Here is a 20,995-nt window from a genome sequence, read left to right as displayed (position 1 = left end):
TAATGGTGAGGTCATTGCTCTCAATTTCCCAGGCTCTTCTGCCTTCCCTGTGCCCACCTGAGATATGCCCAGACCTCTTGCTCCACGAGGGCAGTGGACTCTTGCAAGTATTCAAGAAGAATGCTCCGCAGATGTGAGCATCTCATGCCATGAGCCAGCTTCACAAGAGAGTTGGGTGTGCAAAGGTTTCCAGAAGGGTCAGCAGAATCAGAGCAGCACAGGCTTTGCAACAGTAGTCAGCCAGAAGGACAATCCTTCAGGGTGGGCCTTCTCCTTAGTCTCCTTTCATTATGATATGGACCCGGTCTGATAAAGCTGTGGCTCTTCCATCAGCTCTGCCCCAGCTGGATTCCTAGGAGATCACAGCTTATGTTCCACAGTCACTCAGCTATTTGTTACTTCAGACCCTTGGAGACACCTAGGTCCTCTTGTGGTCATTGAAATACTTGGCACTCAGGGGCTCCAGGCCTTCAGCCAGGGAACAGCACAGTTTGGTCTGCACCCACTCTCACACCAATTTGACAAAGGGGTGAGAAGAGCCGCCAGAGCAGGCAAAGCAGGGATGATTGCTGGACCAGCGCAGAGTGGACTATGCCTGGCTGCACCGCATAGGGGTGGCCTCATGCTTTGGAGCTTCTTGGCCAGCTCCCAAGTAACAAGTACATTGGCTAGCTTGCTGTGGCAGTATGAAAAACTCCACCTGTAGTACTTCTTACTCTGAAGTCGTGGAAGGGAATCTTGCCAGCATGGTGAGCCACCAGTGACAGGCTCACCAGGAGTGGATTCCTTCAGCAGCTCCAGCAGCGAGCAGGTGAGAAGGAAGTGGCTCAGGTGGTTGGTTCCCAAGTGAGTTTCAAAGCCATCGGTTGCCTTGGGAATATGAACACATCATCACTCCTGTATTGTTGATCAGAATGTGGAGCTGCTTTTGCAATGCCAGAAAGCCCTCATTAAAAGCTGGGATGGATTTGGTATTGGATAGGTCCAGTTTCCACACAAGCACCTGGGAGTTCTTTGTATAAGCTCAGGTTTCACTGATGGCCAACTCCCACTTCAGTACGTATCAGCAGGCAATGCCTCTCTGCTGGGGAGCTTTCTGGCAGTCTCCTTGCTGATGCCCGTGATCACCACTACCTTCCCTGGAAGCTTCGCATTCATTCTCCAAACCCCACCAGCAAAGAACTTCTAATGGATGGGACTATCACAAAGCGAGGAGATGAGCACTCCTAAGATAACCAGCATATTTTCAACTTCTTTAGTTGCTGCTGCTTTAGCAAAAGCAGCTTCTACTCCAACTCTGGCTCTGGCTTCTGGTCTGGCTCTAATTCTTGGCTGCTTCTCTCTGCTTCTCCCTCCCACTCCTCTAGTTCCTCTCTCTCCCGGGATCTCCACAACAGCTTGGCTTGCCTCTCTTGCGTAAGGACACATGTGGTTGCATTTAGGGCCCACCCAGGTAATCCAGGATAATCTCCATATCTCAACAGCCTTAATTTAATCATAGTTGCAAAGAATTATTTTCCAAATAAGGTAGCATTTATAGCATCCAGGGATTATGACCCAATATCTTTGGGGGCCATTATTCTGCCTGCTGCCAAGAGTAAGTCAGATACCTTGTTCTGAAGTTCTGAGGTCCCTGGGTTTGAAAAGGAGTGAATAGAGTTCTTTGAGGACCAATAGGATGGAAGGTAGTACAGCCTGGTGGAAGGGAGGTGGGCTCTGTAGTCAGACAGACCTGAGTTTACTTCCCAGCCCCAACATCTGACGACTGAGTGACCTTAGGCAAGTCACTCAACCCCCTGATCCTCTTTTCCTCCTCTGTGAAATGGGGTAATAACCACACCTCCTTCACAGGGCAGTTGTAACTTGTGCTTGTAAAGCACATAGCATAGGGCTAGGCGCATTGTGAATAATCAGGAAACATTAGACGTTGTTATTGTTAGCTCATGAACATGGTGATAATAATACTATGCATCTATTCTGGGTTCACAAGGAATCTTAACATATGCTCCCAGGAGCATGTGATAGAGATGGTCTTATTGTCCTATGTCACAGATGTAGATTTAAGAGGTCAGTATTTGCCTAAGTTCAGACAGTTAACAAATAGTAGAGGAAGGAATGAAGACCATGTCTGGCTAATTCTTTACCACAGTGCTAGTCCCCACTGTGGGAGGGAGATTTGTAAACGCCAGCAGCTGCAGAGAGCATATGTAAATCATGGACACATCTACAAGTAGGGAATTCTGTGGCCAGTTGTTTGGAAGGACTTGCTGACTGTCAGGGCTACAGGCTATGGTGTGGGAAACCAGGATGGTGGAGGTCTCCGTGCTCAGCACTTTTCCACAAAGGGAACAGGAAAAACTCTGCACTGGTGGTGGTGACAGACCTCTGTGTGAGGGCGAAGCCTGCACCAGGACCCAGGATGCTGTGGACCTTCTGACTCCAGGGTGGATGAATAAAAAAGCCAGCATTATGTGGCTCTGGGAGTTTCCTATGACTCCCTAAGAATATTGTTCATTGATCCCAATATTCTTTTGCTCTATAGTATATTTCCACCTCTTTTTTATTTTTAAATTTTTTCCACTTCTTTTTTAAAAGGGTAAACTTTATATTGAAGAATGACATAAAGATGGAATTTTGCACAAATCATAACTGTCCCACTTGAGAGAAGTTGGGGAACTCAGGATTTGAGAGTTAGTGTTATTTTTCTCAAGATAAGTTATTGCTGCTCAGTATAAGATCAGAAAAATATATCTATCAGTTTCATATTTCAACGTCTTAGATTTTCCTGCATGTATTTCTGGCATGACTGACCATACAGATGTTGCTATCAATGACATTAAGAAAAACTGCTTTATTGAGAAATCACTGCCATACAATAAATTGCACATATTAAAAGTGTACAATTTGGTAAGTTTGTATTACATATAAATATATTCACCATACAAGATAGTAAACACATTCATCACTCTCTCATCCCCACTTGCACACACCTAAGCACACACCTGCTTTCTGTCACTATAAAGATTTGCATTTTACAAAGTTTTATGTAAATGAAAACATACCCTATGTACCCCTGTTTGTATGGCTTTCTTCACTCGGTATAATTATCTTGAAAGTATAATTATCTTGAAATTATCTCCAATTTGTTTATTCATTCACCTGTTGATGGACATTAAACTGCTTTCAATTTTTGACTGTTACAAATAAAACTGCCATGCAAATCCTGTACACGTCTTCATATGGACATATCTTTTCTTTTCTCCTGGGTAAAAACCTAGAAGTTAAATCGCTATTAAGCCCCCCAACTGTGTTTATATGGTAAGTGCGTTGTTAGATTTTAAAGAAGCTACCAAACTGTTTTCCAGATTGGTTGTACCATTTTACATTCCCATCAGCAGTGTATGGGAGTTTCAGCTCTTCCACATCTCTGCCAACACTTGCTATGGTCAATCATTTTAAAATCAGCCATTCTAATAAGTGTGTAGTGGTATGTTTTTATGTTTTAAATTTATAGTCCCCTAATGATAGTGGTGCTGAGCACCTTTTCATATATTTATTTGTCACCTGTGTATCTTCTCCTCAAATCTTTTGCCTATTTTTTGTTGGGCTATCTTCTCATTGTTGAGTTTTGTGAGTGTATTTTACACTCAGACATATGTTTTTGCAAAGACTTTTCTTAGCCTGTGGCTTATTTTGTAAAGATCTTAACCGTGTCCTTTAAAGAATGGATTTTTCAGTTTGGTGAGATCTAATTTATCAATTTTTCTTTTATGAACTGTGCCTTTGTTGTCAAAACAAGTATTTCCTAATCCAATGTTAAAATTTTTTCCTGTTATTTCTTCTAGAAGTTTTATACTTTTAGGTTTTACATATAGGTCTATGATCCATTTTGAGTTAATTTGAAAATATATTGCAAAGTATGGATCCAAGTACATTCTTTTGCATATGGATATCCAATTGCTCCAGCACCATTTGTTGAAAAGGCTATACTTTCTCCACCATGATGCCTTTGTACCTTTAAAAAAAACTCAGTTGTCTATTTATGTGTGGGTTTATGTCTGGAGTGTCTACTGTGCCCTGTGGTCTGAGCTTCCTAGCAGTGAAACTGATGTATTAATGGAGCTGTATAACCTTGGTCCCTAAAACAGCAGCCCAAGCCAGCTGGATCACTAAGTCCAATATCCTTGACGGGTGGTGGTGACGCCCAAGCTCAGCACCCCTTTCAGGTGGACGTTGAGTTTCACACTGCCTCTTGGTAGCAAAATCCAAGTGTTGATCATCAAATCCATCAAATCCATCAGGTATTCTTTCTCTGGCCCAGGAATTCCCATGGCCCAGTTGGACCCTCATTCCTTTCAATCTTCAGGGCTGCAAAGCAAAGCAACTTAGGCCATCTGCCAAGAAGCCTGGGACACAACATTCTCCCCTAAGGCTTTTAAATCTGCTGGTGCAGCTGGTATGTCCTGATACCTGGCTACCTGGAGGCAGAAGTTTGGACAAAATGACCTGCTGGGGCATAGACAGCACAGAGAGGGGATACTTTCTGTAGCCCAGTCCCAAGGGTGTCAGATGTGGGTTCCTCACTCCTGCCCTGAGGATACCCCAGCTGCTCCAGGGCAGAGAGACAGTTTCTCTGCTTCCCTCAGTCCCTCCCAACCCCCTCCCCAGGCCTGTCCAGTGAGATGGAGGCATCAGCCCACATTCTGAATTTTTTCCTTGAGAGTGTTCTCCACAGATTTTGCTGGCACGTGAATACATCCTGGAGGGGTGACAGTGGGCACTCAGTAAGACAGATGACAGGGCAACGGCTCCTCCAGAGAGAGGCAGGGGTAGCCTGATCCTGACTTGGATTCTCATTGATTCCCCTCCAGTTTCGCCTGTGAGTTGGGTGGCCGTTCCTTGGGCAGAAGACCCTCTATTCCTGCCTCCCCAAGTCGCCCACTCTCTGTCTGATTTTTTTTTAATGGAGGTACTTGGGATTGAACCCATGACCTCATGCACGCTAAGCATGCACTCTACCACTGAGCTATGCTCCCCTGCCCCTGAGTCTTTAGACAGAATAACCCCACAACCAAAAGTTTAGGTGAATCCCCTCATCCTTCAACACACCCCACCCAGGGAATCTAGAAGGCAGGGACATTTGCAACCAGGACTTTGGAGACATTTATTGCAGAAGGGAACTGGAGCATAGAATCATGGGGAACCCCTCTTCCAGGGCCCAACAGTTTTACCCTGAGCCTGCACATGGGATAATAATGAATGAATTGTTATCTAAAGGGTATGGGTGGGAACGTGGTAGAAAGACGGAGGGGATGGGAACTAGGGATAATTGGGAAGCAACACTTCTCTATCTTTTTGCAGAGCTTTGACTCTTAGAACCATAGTGATGTTTCACATACTCCAGAAAAAGAATAAAGGAAGTAAGAAAGTGGTTGAAAAAAATAAACTAGGATGAGGGGGGCAGGGTATAGCTCAGTGGTAGAGCATGTGCTTAGCATGCATGAGGTCCTGGGTTCAATCCCCACTACCTCCACTAAAAATAATAAACCTGAGGAAAAAAAAAAAACACTAGGATGAGAGGGGAGCCCCCAGTGGAATGTAAACAGGAACAATGGAACCGAACTGTATTTCAAATGAATCATATAACCACACCAAAGGGCATGGGGAAGAAAATAACTAACCTTAGTAGTTTTGGGAAACAAGATTTATTTTGGCCAGATACTATAAGGCTCAAAGCAAAAAGAACTGTACACAAATATTGTACTTTAGTTAGTAAATTTGGTTTTACACAGGGGTATGGTTAGGAATTCTGAAACTACTTTATGTGTAAATGAAGATCTGAGCAAATAAATATATCACAGATAACGAGTCCTGTTTCTCATTGTCAGAGAAAGGCATTTCAAATATGGAAAGGAGATAAGGCTACAATAAACCCTGAGGTCTTGGATAGGAATCAGAGATATCAGTATGACTCCACAGGACTGTCTACAAAACAGCCTGCCTATGTTCTACAAATATGTCAATGTCATACAAGATGAAGAAAGTTTAGATTAAAAGAGATTGAAAGATGTGACAAGTAAATGCAACACACAATCCTGGACTGGATCTGGGAACAGAAGAAAAATTGCTTTCTTTTGCCAATAAGGGCATTATTGGGACTATTGGCACATTTTGAAAAAGGTCTGCAGATTAGATAATAGTGTATTGATGTTAGTTTCCTGACTTTGATGATTACTGTCCTGTAGTTACATAAGATGATGATTTGCTTTTTAGGAAAAATACACTAGTATTTAGAGGCATTTCCTTTCAAATCTTTCAGAAAAATATACATATATATATAAAATGAATATATATGTCCTTCATCCAGATCACCCAAATGTCCAAGTGTTAGTATTTTACCCCATTATGTGTATTATTACTATTACTACTACTACTCTTGAAACTTTTTCCGTAAGTGTGAAATTATTGTAAATAAAAAGTTAAAATAAATATGCAGATTATTGGACCTCACCTTTGATCTGTTGGATCAGAAATTCTGGGTCTGATGCCCAGGAATATGAATGAAAGGCATTACACACTGAGTCAAAAAATTCTTGAGAAGGGCTTTAACTTTAACTTGATGAAAATTTTTGATTCCAAGGGGTCCTGTCATACTTAGTTCCCCATATATTTGAGGGAATTCTTAAAGATATACATAGCTTTGTATTAGTCTGTGAGGGCTGCCATAACAAAACACCCCAGACTGGATGGCTCAAACAACAGAAATTTATTTTCTCACAATTCTGGAGGCCAGAAAGTCCAAGATCAAGGTTCTGGCAGGGTTTGGCTTCTGGTGAGAGCTCTCTTCCTGGCTTGCAGAAGTATTGGTGTTGTGATTGTGGCTTTTGTCAGGACCACACTGAAGATTATGTGTCCCTGTTGCCCACACTGAATCTGGGTCTTGGGTCACACTTCTACCATCTACGTCCCTCAGATTTGAACCTTGATCCTGGTCCTCTGTGAACGCTTATACTTTCACTGCCACTCAGGTCTGACCTTGCATCTGGTTCTCTGTTCAATTTCCTCTCTACACAAGCTTCTATGAATACTTCTGCCACTAATGCGCCACTTGTTGGGGCATCTAACTTAAGTCTCTATTAAGTAACTATTCCATCATTAATTCAGTCTGGCATGAAAACCAAGCCTGAGTTCTCTTTTTGTTTCTTCCTTCATCAATGCCTCCTCTGATCTGTGAATCAAATCCAAGCCTCTTGACACTATCAGTTCCCTGCTCTGATCTACATATTAAACCTAGATCACAGTTGTAGATTTTACCACCAATGACCCTCTTTTCTGACTTTGAATCTGGCTATCTGTTAAATCTTTAGTCATCAGTGACTCTCAGCTTTAATTTCAAACCCAGGGCTCTGTATTCCATCATCAATGTGTCTATGTTCTAGATCTTAAATTTGAACCTCTGTTAACCTTTCCATCATCAATGCTCCTGTGACCTTGGTCCAGAATCTTTATTGAGATTTCTGTCAATTTCCTTTGATCTTATCTCAAACCCAGGCATTTGAGATAATTTTGATGTAACAGCCTGAGCCCTTCATTGATGCCCATCTGGTCTGAATTCAAGCTTGATCTACCATCAGTAGTGTTTCCCTATTAATACCTTATCCTTCAATCAAATCTTCCACCACAATTGACCCTCTGGGTTGACCTCAAAATTGGGCGTTATGGGAGACAAAATAATGGTCTCCCAAAGATGTTCACGTCCCAATCCTTGGAACTTGTGAATATGTTATCTTACATGGCAATAGGGACTTGGTAGATATGGTTAAACTAAGAATCTTGAGATGGGAAGATTATTCTGGATTATCCAGATGGGTCCAATGTCATCACTGGGGTCCTCATAAGAGAGAGGGAGGAGGGTCGGAGTCAGAGAAGGAAGTATGATGATGGAAACAGAAGGGCATGGTCAAAAAGAGATTCGAAGATGCCATATTGCTGGCTTTGAAGATGGAAGAAGGGGTCAGGTACCAAGGAAGCTGGAGAAAGCAAGGAAATGGGTTCTTTCTAGAGCCTCCAAAGGGAGTACAGCTCTGCCAATACCTTTATTTCAGCGCAGTGAAACCCATCTCAGACTTCTGACCTCCAGAACTGTAAAGTAATAAACTTGTACTGGTTTAAGCCAATTAGTTTGAGGTAATTTGTTAGAGCAGCAATAGGAAACTAATACAAACATCTTTGAAATATTCCACCATTGATGCCCATCTGGTCAATATTCAAACAATGTCCTTGTTAACACTCCACCATCCATACTTCTCTGTGTGACCTCAAATCCCAGCCATTGTTAGCCATTCCACCATCAAAATGCCTTACCCATATCTTCCAATCTAGGCCTCTGTTAACTTTTCCAACCTAAATCAATCTCTGATTTTACCTTGAACTCAGGCAGCTGTTGTCTAGTCCATCATTAATGGGTTCTGATCTAGGTATAGAATCTAGGGTTTAGAGGGTACAGAGTCAACGGTCCCTTTGTGTCTGTGTATTACACGTGGAGGTCTGTTCACTTTCTTACTATCAGAGCAATTTATGCGTGAATCTTTTCTCAAGTCTGTTAACTCTTTCCCCATTATTGCCCCTTGTGTCTGTACCTTGACTACAGGCCTCAGTTAAATCCTCCCCATCTATGATCCTTTGGTGTGTATGGAAAATCAAACCTGCGCTAACTCTTCCGCCGCTAGTGCCTCTTCTCCTATGGGCATCAACCCCAGCCCTCAGTTAATGCTTCTATTAGGAATTCGATTTGGTCTGACCTTGAAGTCAGGTCTTGGTTAACTCTTCCACCATCATTGCCCCTTTGGAATAGGTTGTGAATTGTGGGTTTTTGTTAATTATACCACTATTGATGCTTTTCTGGTCTGTCCCAGACTTTGGCCTAAGTTAACATTACCATTTTCAAAGCTTCTTGGGAATAACTTTGGAACTGGGCCACCATTCCGCCATCAGTGCCCTCCTAGTTTGACCTTCAAGCGAGGTTTTTAAGTTTTCTCCATCCATACATCTTGGAAGAGGTCTTGAATCCTAGGTCACTCGTAACTACTTTACCATCAGAAATCCTCTATTGTATAGGTATGGAACATATGCCTTTGTCAACTATTCAATCTCATCAATCTCATTCTAGGCTGACTCCAATCTAGCCCTTGTTAAGTTTTCTAAAACCAGCGCCCCTTAGGCTTTGCGTTGAACATGTGACTCTAACTCATTTAGCTTTGATAATGGGCTGCAAAAGGCCGCTTCTGCCAACTTTAATTGAGGCGGGCAGAATGTTCAGGTTGTGAGTGACAGAAGGGGGCGGGCCCTTCTGTGTTAGAAGGAGCCAATGGAAGACCAGGAGCGCAGAGAAGCCAGGGCGGTGAGTGATAGGAGAGGGCGGGCCCTGACTCGACTAAGGGCGGGAGGGCGGTGACGCTATTCTGGGAGTAGTGCGCGGGAAGTGTGTTCTGAGCCTGCAAGTGAATATGTATTATTATGTCAAAGGTCTCTCCACTTTCTCCAGATGCTTTAGAAATAAGGCTTCCGCAGAGCAATCTCTCAGGCGGTGCTTCCACCATCCGGCCTTAGTACTCCCCCTCTCTCCACCCGGTTCCCACCGAACCCCGCAACCGGCCGCGTTGCCACACCTTTGCTCAGGCTGTGCCTCCGCTGATGGTCGAGAACACCCATTCTCCCGCCGGGGACATTCGCGGCGCTTCCCAGTCTCACACTGCTTTTGAAGCACCGATTTTGAACATCCTGCCTAGGAAATATCATGGGGACTCCTCGGGCTCCAAAACGCATATTTCCTCTGGCTGGAATGGTAGCCTCAAGAAGCAGTGAGAAGCACTAGCCATTTCCCGGCCGGTGATTGGGTTGCTGGCACAGACCGAGTGGCGCCATTTTTGTTACTGGCAGAGCTGGGGGGCCGTGGCTGATCCTGAGCGTGCGGAAGATAATCCAATGCATCACGCAGACCCACCGAGCAGGGCTAGAAGGGAAAAGGGAATTTCGGGGGATGTTGAGCCCGTCTGTGCAAGCGGGAAGCCAAGCCCGGTTTGAGAAGGAGCTTTTGGGTCCTGAGAACAGAGCCAGAGTGAGGGGCCAAGCTGAGTGATGGGGGGTCTGTGTGGTCGGTGAAAGGGACCTGTGGAAGGAATAGTGAGGGGTCCTCTGGGCTGGATGATGTGGACAACAGTGATAGGGGAGTCTGGAGGGTCAGAGATAATGGTGTGTGGGGTATGCGAGTTTATGGGGGTGAGTGATGGGGGATCCGTGTGGTGAGCAATGGTGTGTGTAGGGTGAATAATGGGATTTCAAGGGGGTGAGTGAAGGGGGGGGTCTATGAGGTGAGTGAAAGTGAGGCGGGAAGCCCCATAAAAAGACCGGCAGGACCCCTAGGCAGGGCCGCTGCTCTCCTCCCAGCACCGTCCGGTTCCCTGGCCCAGAGACTCTTATCTCACTTTTTGCCTCTAAAGCGGCTTACTTACACCTAGAATTCTATTGGTTCCCTGAGCTCACTTCTGATTGGCTATTTCCTTCACTTCTGATGGGTTATTACTCTCACTTCTGATTGGTTATTACTCTCACTCCTGATTGGTTATTCCTCTGACTTCTGATTGGTCCACTTCCCTAACTTCTGATTGGTCCATTTGTAGTACTTCATTTGCATGGAGCTCACTCCTGATTGGTCTATTTCTACAAAGCTTGTTCCTGGTTGGTCAACTTCTGTTATACTTTATTTGCATATGATGTTGCAAAGTGTAAAACTGGCAGCCTTTAAAAGGCCTGTGTAAACTTACTGACGGGGTCTACAGCTTGAAGTGTTAATTTCTTTGGGCTGGCTGGCGTGGTAAATCTGAGTTTTCCAGCTGTCTGAGTGCTGCTTGGTCTGTTACCCGGATCCGGGTTGCTGTCACAACTGAGCTGTAACACACTTTTCCGCAACAAAAGGGGTTTGGAGTGAGTGATGGAGGGTCTGTTGAGTGAATGATGGGATGTGTGGGGTGAACAATAGAGGGTCTATAGAGTGAGTGATGAGGGTCCACTGGGACAGGAATGGGAATGTGTAGGGTCATGTTGGGATTCTCTGCGGTCAATCATACATCCGTGAATAAACAAAAATCCCCGCCCTTGTGGTTTCAGCATTCCAGTGGAGGAGTCAGACATTGAGGTTTTAATTTATATTTCCCTGATGACTACCTTTTCATTTATGTACTGATCACTCGGAGAGCCTCTTGTGAGGTGCCTGTTCAGATATTTTGCTCATTTTTCTATTACCTTGTCTACCTTTTCATTATTAATTTGTAGGAATTGTTTTCTTATGTTCTGATAACATTTATTAGTGACATGTGTTTTGCAATTATCTCCTTAATTCTTGGTTTCATGGCTCTGAATATTAAGATTTTAAGTTAATTTTAAACTATAAAGTGCAGTGTAAGTTTAATGTTTTGCTATTCCTGAGTTAAAAGCCAGACAATGTTCTCTGTAATTTAGGAGGAAGATTAATTTTTTTAGGGCCTCCAGAAGCTGGCTGAGAGTTGCATCTCTGAAAACTGTGGTACATCAGCTAGTGAGGAGTTCTCTGCTTTTTGTTTTCTCACCACCTCACCCTCTAATCCCTGGCTGTGTGATCTCAGACAAGTCACTGTCCCTGTCCAGGCCTCAGTGTCCTGTCTAAGAAATGAGGATACTAGGGCCTATCCTGTGAGGGTTAGGATGATAATTAAGTGAGTTAATAACTGATTATTATCTATTCACCATGGTTTTGTGGTACTGATCTTTATTTCATGGATCATCCATGAACTCAGCGTCAGAGCTGCTCATGTGATATCCAAGGAAATCCAATGAAAGAAATTAAATACCAAGGAATAAGATTGCATCAGATAGAGTTGAGCCTTGGCGGGCCCCAAACCATTGTAATATCTGGGGGCCAGATGTCTGTTTTTTTAAAAAAATTTTTGGTTTTCTTCTTTTGTGAGGGAGGGGAGGCAGTTAGACTTATTTATTTATTTATTTTGGGAGGAGGTAATTAGGTTTATTTATATATTTTTAAATTAATTAAAAAAATTTTTTTAGTGGAGGTACCGGAGATTGAACCCAGGACCTTGTGCACGCTAAGCATGTGCTCTGCCACTGAGCTATACCCTCCCCCTATTTATTTATTTATTTATTTATCTATCTATCTATTTACTTATTTATTTATTTTTCTTTTTTCTTTTAATTTTTATTTTAACCCAGGACTTCCTGCATGCTGGGCATGCACTCTACCACCAGAGCTATATCCTACCCCCTTCGGATGTTCGTTTATTAAACAGTTGGGAGCATGCTCTTGTGGCCTGCCATTCCTTCATTTCATAGCTATCTCCATGCCATTAACTTTATTTCCATAGTACTACTTAGTTTACTCTATGGAAATTTTTAAAAATTCACAAAAATAGAAGGAACTATATAATGAACCCCCATTATGCATATCACCCAGTCTCATCAGTCATCAACTCATGGTCATGGTCATGAAACTCATTGTTTCATCTAAACCAGGGGATGGAAAACTGCAGGCAGTTGGCCAGATTGGGCCTGCTGCTGGTTTTTTTTTTTTTTTTTTTTTTGCTGTTTTTATACAACCATAAGCTAAGAATGTTTTTCACATTTTTTTAATGGTTGGAAAAAATCAAAAGAATAATATTTTGTGATATGTGAAAGTGATACAAAATTCAAATTATACTGTCCATAAATGAAATTTGATTGGATCACAGCCAGTAAGAATAATGGGGGGGGGGTAAACAAAGTTTATTCTAGGAAGAGCAACTCATTGAGGGATAAAACCATTTTAAAATTTACATATGTTTACTGTTCATTGTTTCTAAGAACAGTTTAGAGCTTTAGCTTTTTAAACTTACATAATTATCAAAGGAATAAAGCCAACCACAAAATAAGAACCAACAGAATTTAGTAATCCAATCATAAAGGACAGTCAAATGAAAATACACAAATATTAAATATATAGCTTAATAAATTTTTATATATGTAGCCCTTTATTATTTTGAAACAAATCTCAGATATGTTGTTTTATTCATAAATATTCCATTATGCAGCTGTAAAAGATAAAGACTTAAAGGCCATACCATTATTCAAAGTAAAATAATTAATAATATCTTTAGATCATCAATGGTTAAATTCCTTAATATTGAATATCTAGTCAGGGCTCAAACTCTAATGATTATCTCAAAGAATTTTTTTTTGTCTGTTCAAATTATGATTCTAGACAAGGTTTTGGTTTCTGTGTCTCTTGAGCCTCTTAATCATCTATAGTATTGCTTTTAGTGGTCGCTTCCTTTCCATCCTTTGGAGGGTCCATAACTTATTTTCTCAGTCCTCAGTGATTGGGCATTTAGGTTATTTTCAATATTATGGTGTTAAAGACAAATTTGTGATGAAGATTTCTACAGTTAAATCTGTGCACACATCCATGATTATTACCTTAGGATAAAGTTCTAGTAATGGAATTACTAGTCAGATGAGAACCACAAGTTATCAATGAATGAACAAGCAACATATTTCACATCCAGCCATTGAAGATTGGATAATCCAACTTGGTCTCTGAAGACTCTGTACCCCACTCCACCACAATTCCTTTCCAAAGAGAAAAAGAAAATGATTGAGTCCCAGGTAAGTTGCATTTGTTTCCCACCTGGTTCTTCCCACAACAAAATGGGAAAGGGCAATTAGTTGAAACTGAGAACTAGAGAAATTTAGAGAGAATAGAAGATCAAGATATAGGTAAAATTGCTGGGAAGATACACAGATCATCTGGCCTTGCGTCATATAAACTGAGGTAAACATTTTATCTGTGAGCTTCCTGGCAGCCACAATGAAAAGGGCAAACATGATCAGTAAGATGATTTGCATTCTCCATCAAGAGAAATCAGTTCATAAGTCCAGCTCCTCAGATTTCTGGGCCTTTTGCCTAAGAAATTTTATTGTTGTTTTCCTAAGGGCCAGTGGTTTTCAGGTCAGTGTGGCATCATCAATAGTTGTTCCAAAGAGGCTGTTTTTAGTTTAAAATTTCTGGCATGGAGCATGTGCGGTGTCTTGGAGCATGAGCGGTTTCTTGATTTTCCATGGCTCCTTTGCCGTCTCAGAGTTTGTGGAGTCATGCTCTAACTCAAGGCCATCTCTGCTCTTCCATTTTCAGTCTTTATTACTTTTTTAATCCTTGTAAGGGTAACATATATGTGGGGGCAAAGATTGTAAACAATATAGCAAAGTAAAAATTAGAAAGTGAAATATCTGTGTAATCTAACTTCTACCTCCTTCCCAAATTACATAAACTAGTATGTAATTTGGGAATGATCCTTTCATATTCTTTTTATTATACTTTTAACCTCATCTATGTGTGTAGGTGTGTATGTATAAATATGTGTGAGTGATCTTGTTATAATCATGTATTTTTCTTTACCATACACACAAAATACAAACACTGCATCTTCTGTTCTGCAAGATTCTTTTTTTACCTGTTGATAAAATATATCAATAAATGTAATTTTAATATATTTTATTATAGAAATTTCAGTTTTAAAATGTATACAAAAATAGATTTTACTGACGCCCTTTGTGCTTATCAGCCAGTTGCAAATATTAATTGGTGGCCAGTGTTGTTTTCTCTGTCATTTATCTCCACACACCCCTATCATCATCATCATCATCACCATCACCATTATCACCATCCTCGTCACCTTGCCAGTTCCTTGTTATTTTGTTTAGGATTTTTACTACTGTGTTCATGAGACATGGGCATGTAATTTTCCTTTCTTGTATTATTCTTGTCATGTTTTGACATCACGATTATGTTGGCCTCACATAACAATTTAGGAAGTATTATCTGGAAAAGTTTGGGAAGATTATTGGTATTATTTCTTTCTTAAATGTTTGGAAGAATTCCCTAGGGAAGTTATCAGGGTGTGGAGTTTTCTTTGTGGGTAGGTTTTAATTTATGAATTCAGTTTATTTCAAAGATATAGTATCATTTAGATTATTTCTTTTTATGTCAAGTTTGGTAAATTGTGATTTTCAAGTAATTTGTCCAGTTTGTCTAAATTAGGGGCCAGCAAGCTTTTTCTGTAGATGACTAGATAGAAATATTTTAGGTTTTGTGAGCCATATGGTCTCAGTTGCAGCTACTCAAATCTGCTATTGTAGGTTGAAAGCAGCTGTAGATAATATGTAAATCAATGAGCATGGCTGTGATCCAATAATATTTATTTATGGACACTGAAAGTTGAATTCTATGTAATTTTCACATCATAAAATGTTCTTTTGGCTTTTCCCCCCAACCATTAAAAGTGTAAAAATCAGGGTGGGTATAGCTCAGTGGTAGAGCACATGCCTAGCATGCACAAGGTCCTGGGTTCAACCCCCAGTATCGTCATTAAAATAAATAAACAAATAAACCTAAATACCACCCCTAAAAAAAGTATAAAACCCATTCTTAGCTTGTGGGCCACATTTGGCTTGTAGGCCATACTTTACTGTCCCCTGATCTGCACTGTCAAATTTCTTGTCATAAAATTGGTCGTAGTACTCTTTTATTATCCTTTTAATGTTTGCAGTATACCAGCCCCTTGTTAATGGGCCTTTTTATTGTTTCTAATTTTTCTTTAATATATAATAGTATAACAATAATAATAATAAGAAGAATCACAGCTACTGTTTCTTAAGTGCTTACTGTGTACCATGCACCATTATAATAAATTCTAAGATAATTAACTCATCTGATTTACCCAGGAACGCTTTGTAATAGGTACTATTATTATCCTCATTTTTCAGATGAGGAAACTGAGGCATAGCTAGTACATAGTCTAGCCAGGACTCTAAAGCAGTGAAGTCATAAATAAGGGAAGAACTGTAATACATCTTTGTATATTTGTCAAATATTTATGTAGGCCAAATTCTTAGATGTGGGTGTCTTAGGTCAGAGAGCAAGCATGTGTAAAATCTAAAGAGTATTTCTCAAATTGTAATTTGATGTTGTGTAATTAGCTTCCACATGTGGCCACAAATCATTTACAAGGAAGCTCTTGTCCCAGTATTTTCCCAACTACCAGATAAAATCAGTGTTTTTCATTCTTGCTATTTTTACAGTGGCATATTCTCTTATTTTCATTTACTTTTCTTTAATGGTTAAATGAGCACCAGCATCTTTTCACATATTTATTTGCCATTTTTAAATGGAGGTACTGGGGATTGAACCCAGGACCTCATGCATGCTAAGCATGTACTCTACCACTGAGCTATATCCTCCCCACCTTTGTTAGCCATTTTGTATTTCTCTTTAAGTCTCTCCTTTCTTTCTTTGTCTTTTGCTTACTGCTTTCTAACGGCTTTCTGTGTATGAGTAATATGAATTTTGAAGTACACATTAAAACCTTTGTTTTTCCTTTTGGTTAGGTGATGTTTTGTCTCTCAAGCTTGTTTTGTGTCTCCCCTCACTAGAATATAAGATCCTTGAGGGAAGGTATTTTGGCTGGGTTTCTTTCCTTCTGTGTCCTCAGTCCCTAGAACAGTGTCTGGTATTCAGCAGGTGCTCAATAATTGCTTTCTGAGTGGATGGATGCTTCTTTTACTTAGCAATATAGCAACTTGTTACCTGTCAATCTACGTAGAGCTTCTTTGTTGCTTTTAATGGTTGTGTATGGTATTTCCTTGTGGGGATTGAAGCATAGTTGATACTCATCTAATCCCGCATGAGGCTGTTTTCATTCTTTTGCTATTATAAACAGTACTGTAGTGAAGTATCTTCGTATTTGCTGATTTGCTCACATATATATGTATTTATGTAGAATAATTTCCAGAAATGGAATTGCTAGTCAGAGATATGTACATTTAAAATTTTGGTGCATATTGCCCAATTAATTGCTCTTAAAATACATTGTACCAGTGTATACCCACCATTTGAGTGTGCTTGACATCTTCACCAACTAGGTGACTTAAGAAACGCTAATCTTTGATAATATATAAAGGAAACATGGTGTCTTGGTTTACTTTGCATAGCTCTTCATGTCAGTGAAGTTGAGCATCATTTCATATGTTTAGAATCCATTTGCCTTTCCTTTTCTGTGAATTGATGGTCATGTCCTATGATTATTTTTTGAGAAGTTAAGTTGTTGATCTCTTTCCTTTTGCTTTGTAGGAGCTCTATCTATTAAGTACATTAGCACTTTGTCCATCATATGTGTTGTGTATATATCTTCTCTCCAGTTCATTGCTTGTCCTTTGCGTTTATGGTATATTTCACCATATATTACATAAAGTAGTCAAATTTATCAGTGTGTCCTTTTGTGGCATCTGGGTTTTGTAGCATGATTTGATAGAAGAGTCTTCTCCACTCTAAAATTATTTTTAAAAATTTATCCTCTCTTTGTTTTATGGCTTCTCTTTTTCTTTGTTTAAATTTTTGTTAGATCTAAAATTTATTTTTGTGTATGGTGTGGAATAGGGAATCCAACTTTGAATTTCTTTCTGAAAACTTCCCAGTTTTGAGTAATCTGTCTCTTTGACACATTTAAAATGCCACCTGTATTATACATTAAATTTCCCGCTTTTGTTTGCATCTATTTTTAGACTCTCTAGTCTGTTCCACTAGCTGTTCTTGCTAATGGCAGGATTTTACATTGTTTTTCTCATTAAGTATGCTACACAAAGTGCAAAGTAGGCTTCCTACAGGTATTGCTGTGGTAAAAATGATCAGAAGGAGCAGATTGTACAGGAATATGCTGTTATAAGAACCAGTGACATTTGAGGATGTGGCTGTGGACTTCACCCAAGAAGTGTGGCAGCAGCTGGACCTTGCTCAGAAGACCCTACACAGGGATGTGATGCTGGAGATCTGCAGCCACCTAGTCTCCGTGGGTAAGGGCAAATTCTCCGTAACAATGAATCAAATCCTCTTTATCTTTCAGCGCTGTCAAGACCATGACCTTTGTGATTTTCCATTAAAAGGATGCTTTCTTTTATAGTTTCAGTTTTTTATGTTTATATTTTTGTTTTATCTGGAATTTATTTTTGTGAATTAAAGATTAATTTTTCCTGGGAGTTCCCTGAAATTTCTTCTTCTCCTCATGAATTTCTCAGCTGCCAAGGCCAAGGCCATTGTAATTTTCCCTTAACAGGGTGTTCAGGTATAAAACCAGATATAATCTCCAAGCTGGAACATGGAGAAGACAAGTGGATCATAGAGAGTGAGTTGTCAAGGTGGATCTACTCAGGTAAGTGAGAACTGGGGAGATGGTTGAGAAGGTGTTTTCTTCTTCCTGACATGAGTGGCCTCCTTTCTTCTTTAAAATTCATAAAGCCTCCTTTTTTTAACATCCATCTTACGTCAGCCACCTTTTTAGAACTTCTGTCCATTGCTGTTTTCTTTTTGGTGTCTATTTGATCTTACCTTTTTTCCCTCCTTCTTTCAGACAGAGAGGAAAGCCTTGACTCTTCCCAGCAGATTATTTCTGGAGAACTTTCATTTCAAAGGGAGACATTGGAAAGAACCCTAAAGGATAATTCACTGTACTCTCTCTTTAAAGTCTGGCATACTGATGGTCAGATGGATAAATATCAAGGAAACCAACACAGAGTTTTAAGGCAGTTCACTGTCATCAGCCGTGAAACAATGACCAAGAAGAGAGGCCCTAAATGAGATACATTTGGGAGAATACTCAGTGGATGTATAGATCTTGATCTTTCATGTAAAAAACTCCATCACTTTGATTCATGTGAAAAGAGCTTGAAATCTAATTTAGATTCACTGACTTGTAATAGGAGCTATGCAAGAAAGAGCTGCACTGAGAGATTTGGATGTGGGAGACCACCTAACTATAGTGCTTCTTGTTCTGTGCCTGAGAAAATTCACATTGGAATGAAATCACATGGACATAGTGTGAAAAATTTCTCAATCATAAGCAAGCCCATATTCAGTATAAGAAAGTTCAAGCTAGGGAGAAGCCCATGTTTGTAGTGTGTGTGGGAAGAGCTTTATTAAGAAGTCACAGCTCATTATACATCAAAGAATTCATTCTGGAGAGATACCGTATGTAGGTGGAGATTGTGGAAAAGCCTTCAGTGAGAAATCACACCTCATTGTGCATCAGAGGATTCATACTGGGGAAAAACCCTATGAATGTACCGAGTATGGAAGAGCCTTCTCCCAGAAGTCACCCTTCATTGTTCATCAGAGAGTCCACACTGGAGAGAAACCTTATGAATGTTTTGAGTGTCAAAAAGCCTTCTCCCAAAAGTCACATCTCATTATACATCAGCAGGTTCATACTAGAGAGAAGCTCTGAATGCAGTGAATGTGGGAAAGCCTTCGGTGAGAAGTCTCACCTTTTTATACACCAGATGACTCATACTGGGGAGAAACCCTAAGAGTGTACTGAATATAGGAAGACCTTCCCTCGGAAAACACAACTCATCATCCATCAGAGAACACATACTGGAGAGAAACCCTATAAGTGTAGTGAGTGTGGCAAAACCTTTTGCCAGCAGTCCCACCTCATAGGACATCAAAGAATTCATACAGGAGAGAAACCTTATATATGTACAGAATGTGGGAAAGCCTTCTCTCAGAAATCACCTCTTATTATACACCAGAGAATTCATACAGGGCAGAAACCATATGAGTGTAGTGAATGTGGCAAAACTTTCTCCCAGAAATCACCCCTCATTATTCATCAGAGAATTCATACAGAGGAACCCTACGAGTGTACTGAGTGTGGAAAGGCCTTTTCCCTCAAGTCACACACATCTCATTGTACATCAGAGAGCTCATACTGGAGAGAAACCTTATGAATGTAGTGAATGTGGAAAGGCCTTCTGTGAGAAGTCCCCCCTAGTTGTACATCAGAGAACCCATACTAAGAAGAAACCTGAATCTGCTGATTATGGGATAAGCTTTTCCCAGAAATCACAGATGATCACATATCAGAGAACACACATGGAGGAGAAACCCTCCAAATGCAGTGACTGTGGGAAAGTCTTCTGCCAGCATATACACCTCACTGGACATCAGAATCCACATAGGAGAGGAACCTTATACATGTACTGATTGTAGGAAGGTCCCCCCTGCCTCAGAAATCAGACCTCAGTGTGCATGGGAAAACTCACACTGAACAGAAATCCTATGGGTATGTTGGACATGAAAAATGTGGCACCTTCTTAACTGTAGAAGAGACTAATATACTCCTAAGTATATCTGATTATGCCTCCACAGAATAATCTGGTCAGGCCTCCAGAGTGTTTTTTTTTTCCCAGTCTTGATCATTTTTTTTTTAATTGAGGTATAGTCAGTTTATGATGCTGTGTCAATTTCTGGTATACAGCACAATTCTTCAGTCATACATGAATATACTTATATTCATTTTCATATTCTTTCTCACTGTAAGCTACTACAAGACATTGAATATATTTCCCTGTGCTATACAGTATAAACTTGTTTATCTATTCCACATATACCAGTCAGTATCTGCAAATCTCGAACTCCCAGTTTATCCCTTCCCACCCCCCTCCCCTTGGCAACCACAAATCTGTATTCTATGTCTGTGAGTCTGTTTCTGTTTTATATATAAATTCCTTTGTCTTTTTTTTTTAGATTCCACATATGAGTGATACCATATGGTATTTTTCTTTCTCTTTCTGGCTTACTTCACTTAGAATGACATTCTCCAGGGACATCCATATTGCTGCAAATGGCGTTATGTTTTCATTTTCTATGGCCGAGTAGTACTCCACTGTATAAATATACCACAACTTCTTTATCCAGTCATCTGTTGGACATTTAGGTTGTTTCCATTTCTTGGCTATTGTAAATAGTGCTACTATGAACATTGAGGTGCAGGTGTCTTTTTCAATTAAGATTCCCTCCCTCAGAGTGTTTTCAGTACTGTAAATAAGCAATGGATTTGCTCATCCTCAAGGTATCTTATCC

At 40.4% G+C, this 20,995-nt stretch overlaps 1 protein-coding gene and 1 pseudogene across 1 annotated transcript; one reads left to right on the top strand and one right to left on the bottom strand.

Annotated features, from left to right (window-relative positions):
• Nucleotides 1–418: 418 nt before the first annotated feature.
• On the bottom strand, nt 419–1,158 carry LOC105079431 (retinol dehydrogenase 12 pseudogene; annotated as a pseudogene).
• A 12,516-nt stretch (nt 1,159–13,674) lies between these two features.
• On the top strand, nt 13,675–20,539 carry ZNF630 (zinc finger protein 630). Its single transcript, XM_074359583.1, is given in 8 exon segments — nt 13,675–13,693; nt 17,803–17,928; nt 18,189–18,284; nt 18,483–18,944; nt 18,947–19,015; nt 19,018–19,348; nt 19,350–19,812; nt 19,814–20,539. Coding segments are annotated over 8 exon segments (1,869 nt in total). The 3' UTR covers nt 20,117–20,539.
• Nucleotides 20,540–20,995: the final 456 nt, after the last annotated feature.

Source organism: Camelus bactrianus, chromosome X (genome assembly GCF_048773025.1).
Source record: "Camelus bactrianus isolate YW-2024 breed Bactrian camel chromosome X, ASM4877302v1, whole genome shotgun sequence".
Taxonomy (NCBI): Eukaryota; Metazoa; Chordata; class Mammalia; order Artiodactyla; family Camelidae; genus Camelus; species Camelus bactrianus.
The sequence above is the reverse complement of the archived record's forward strand: the minus strand, read 5'-3'. Positions and strand labels throughout refer to the sequence as shown.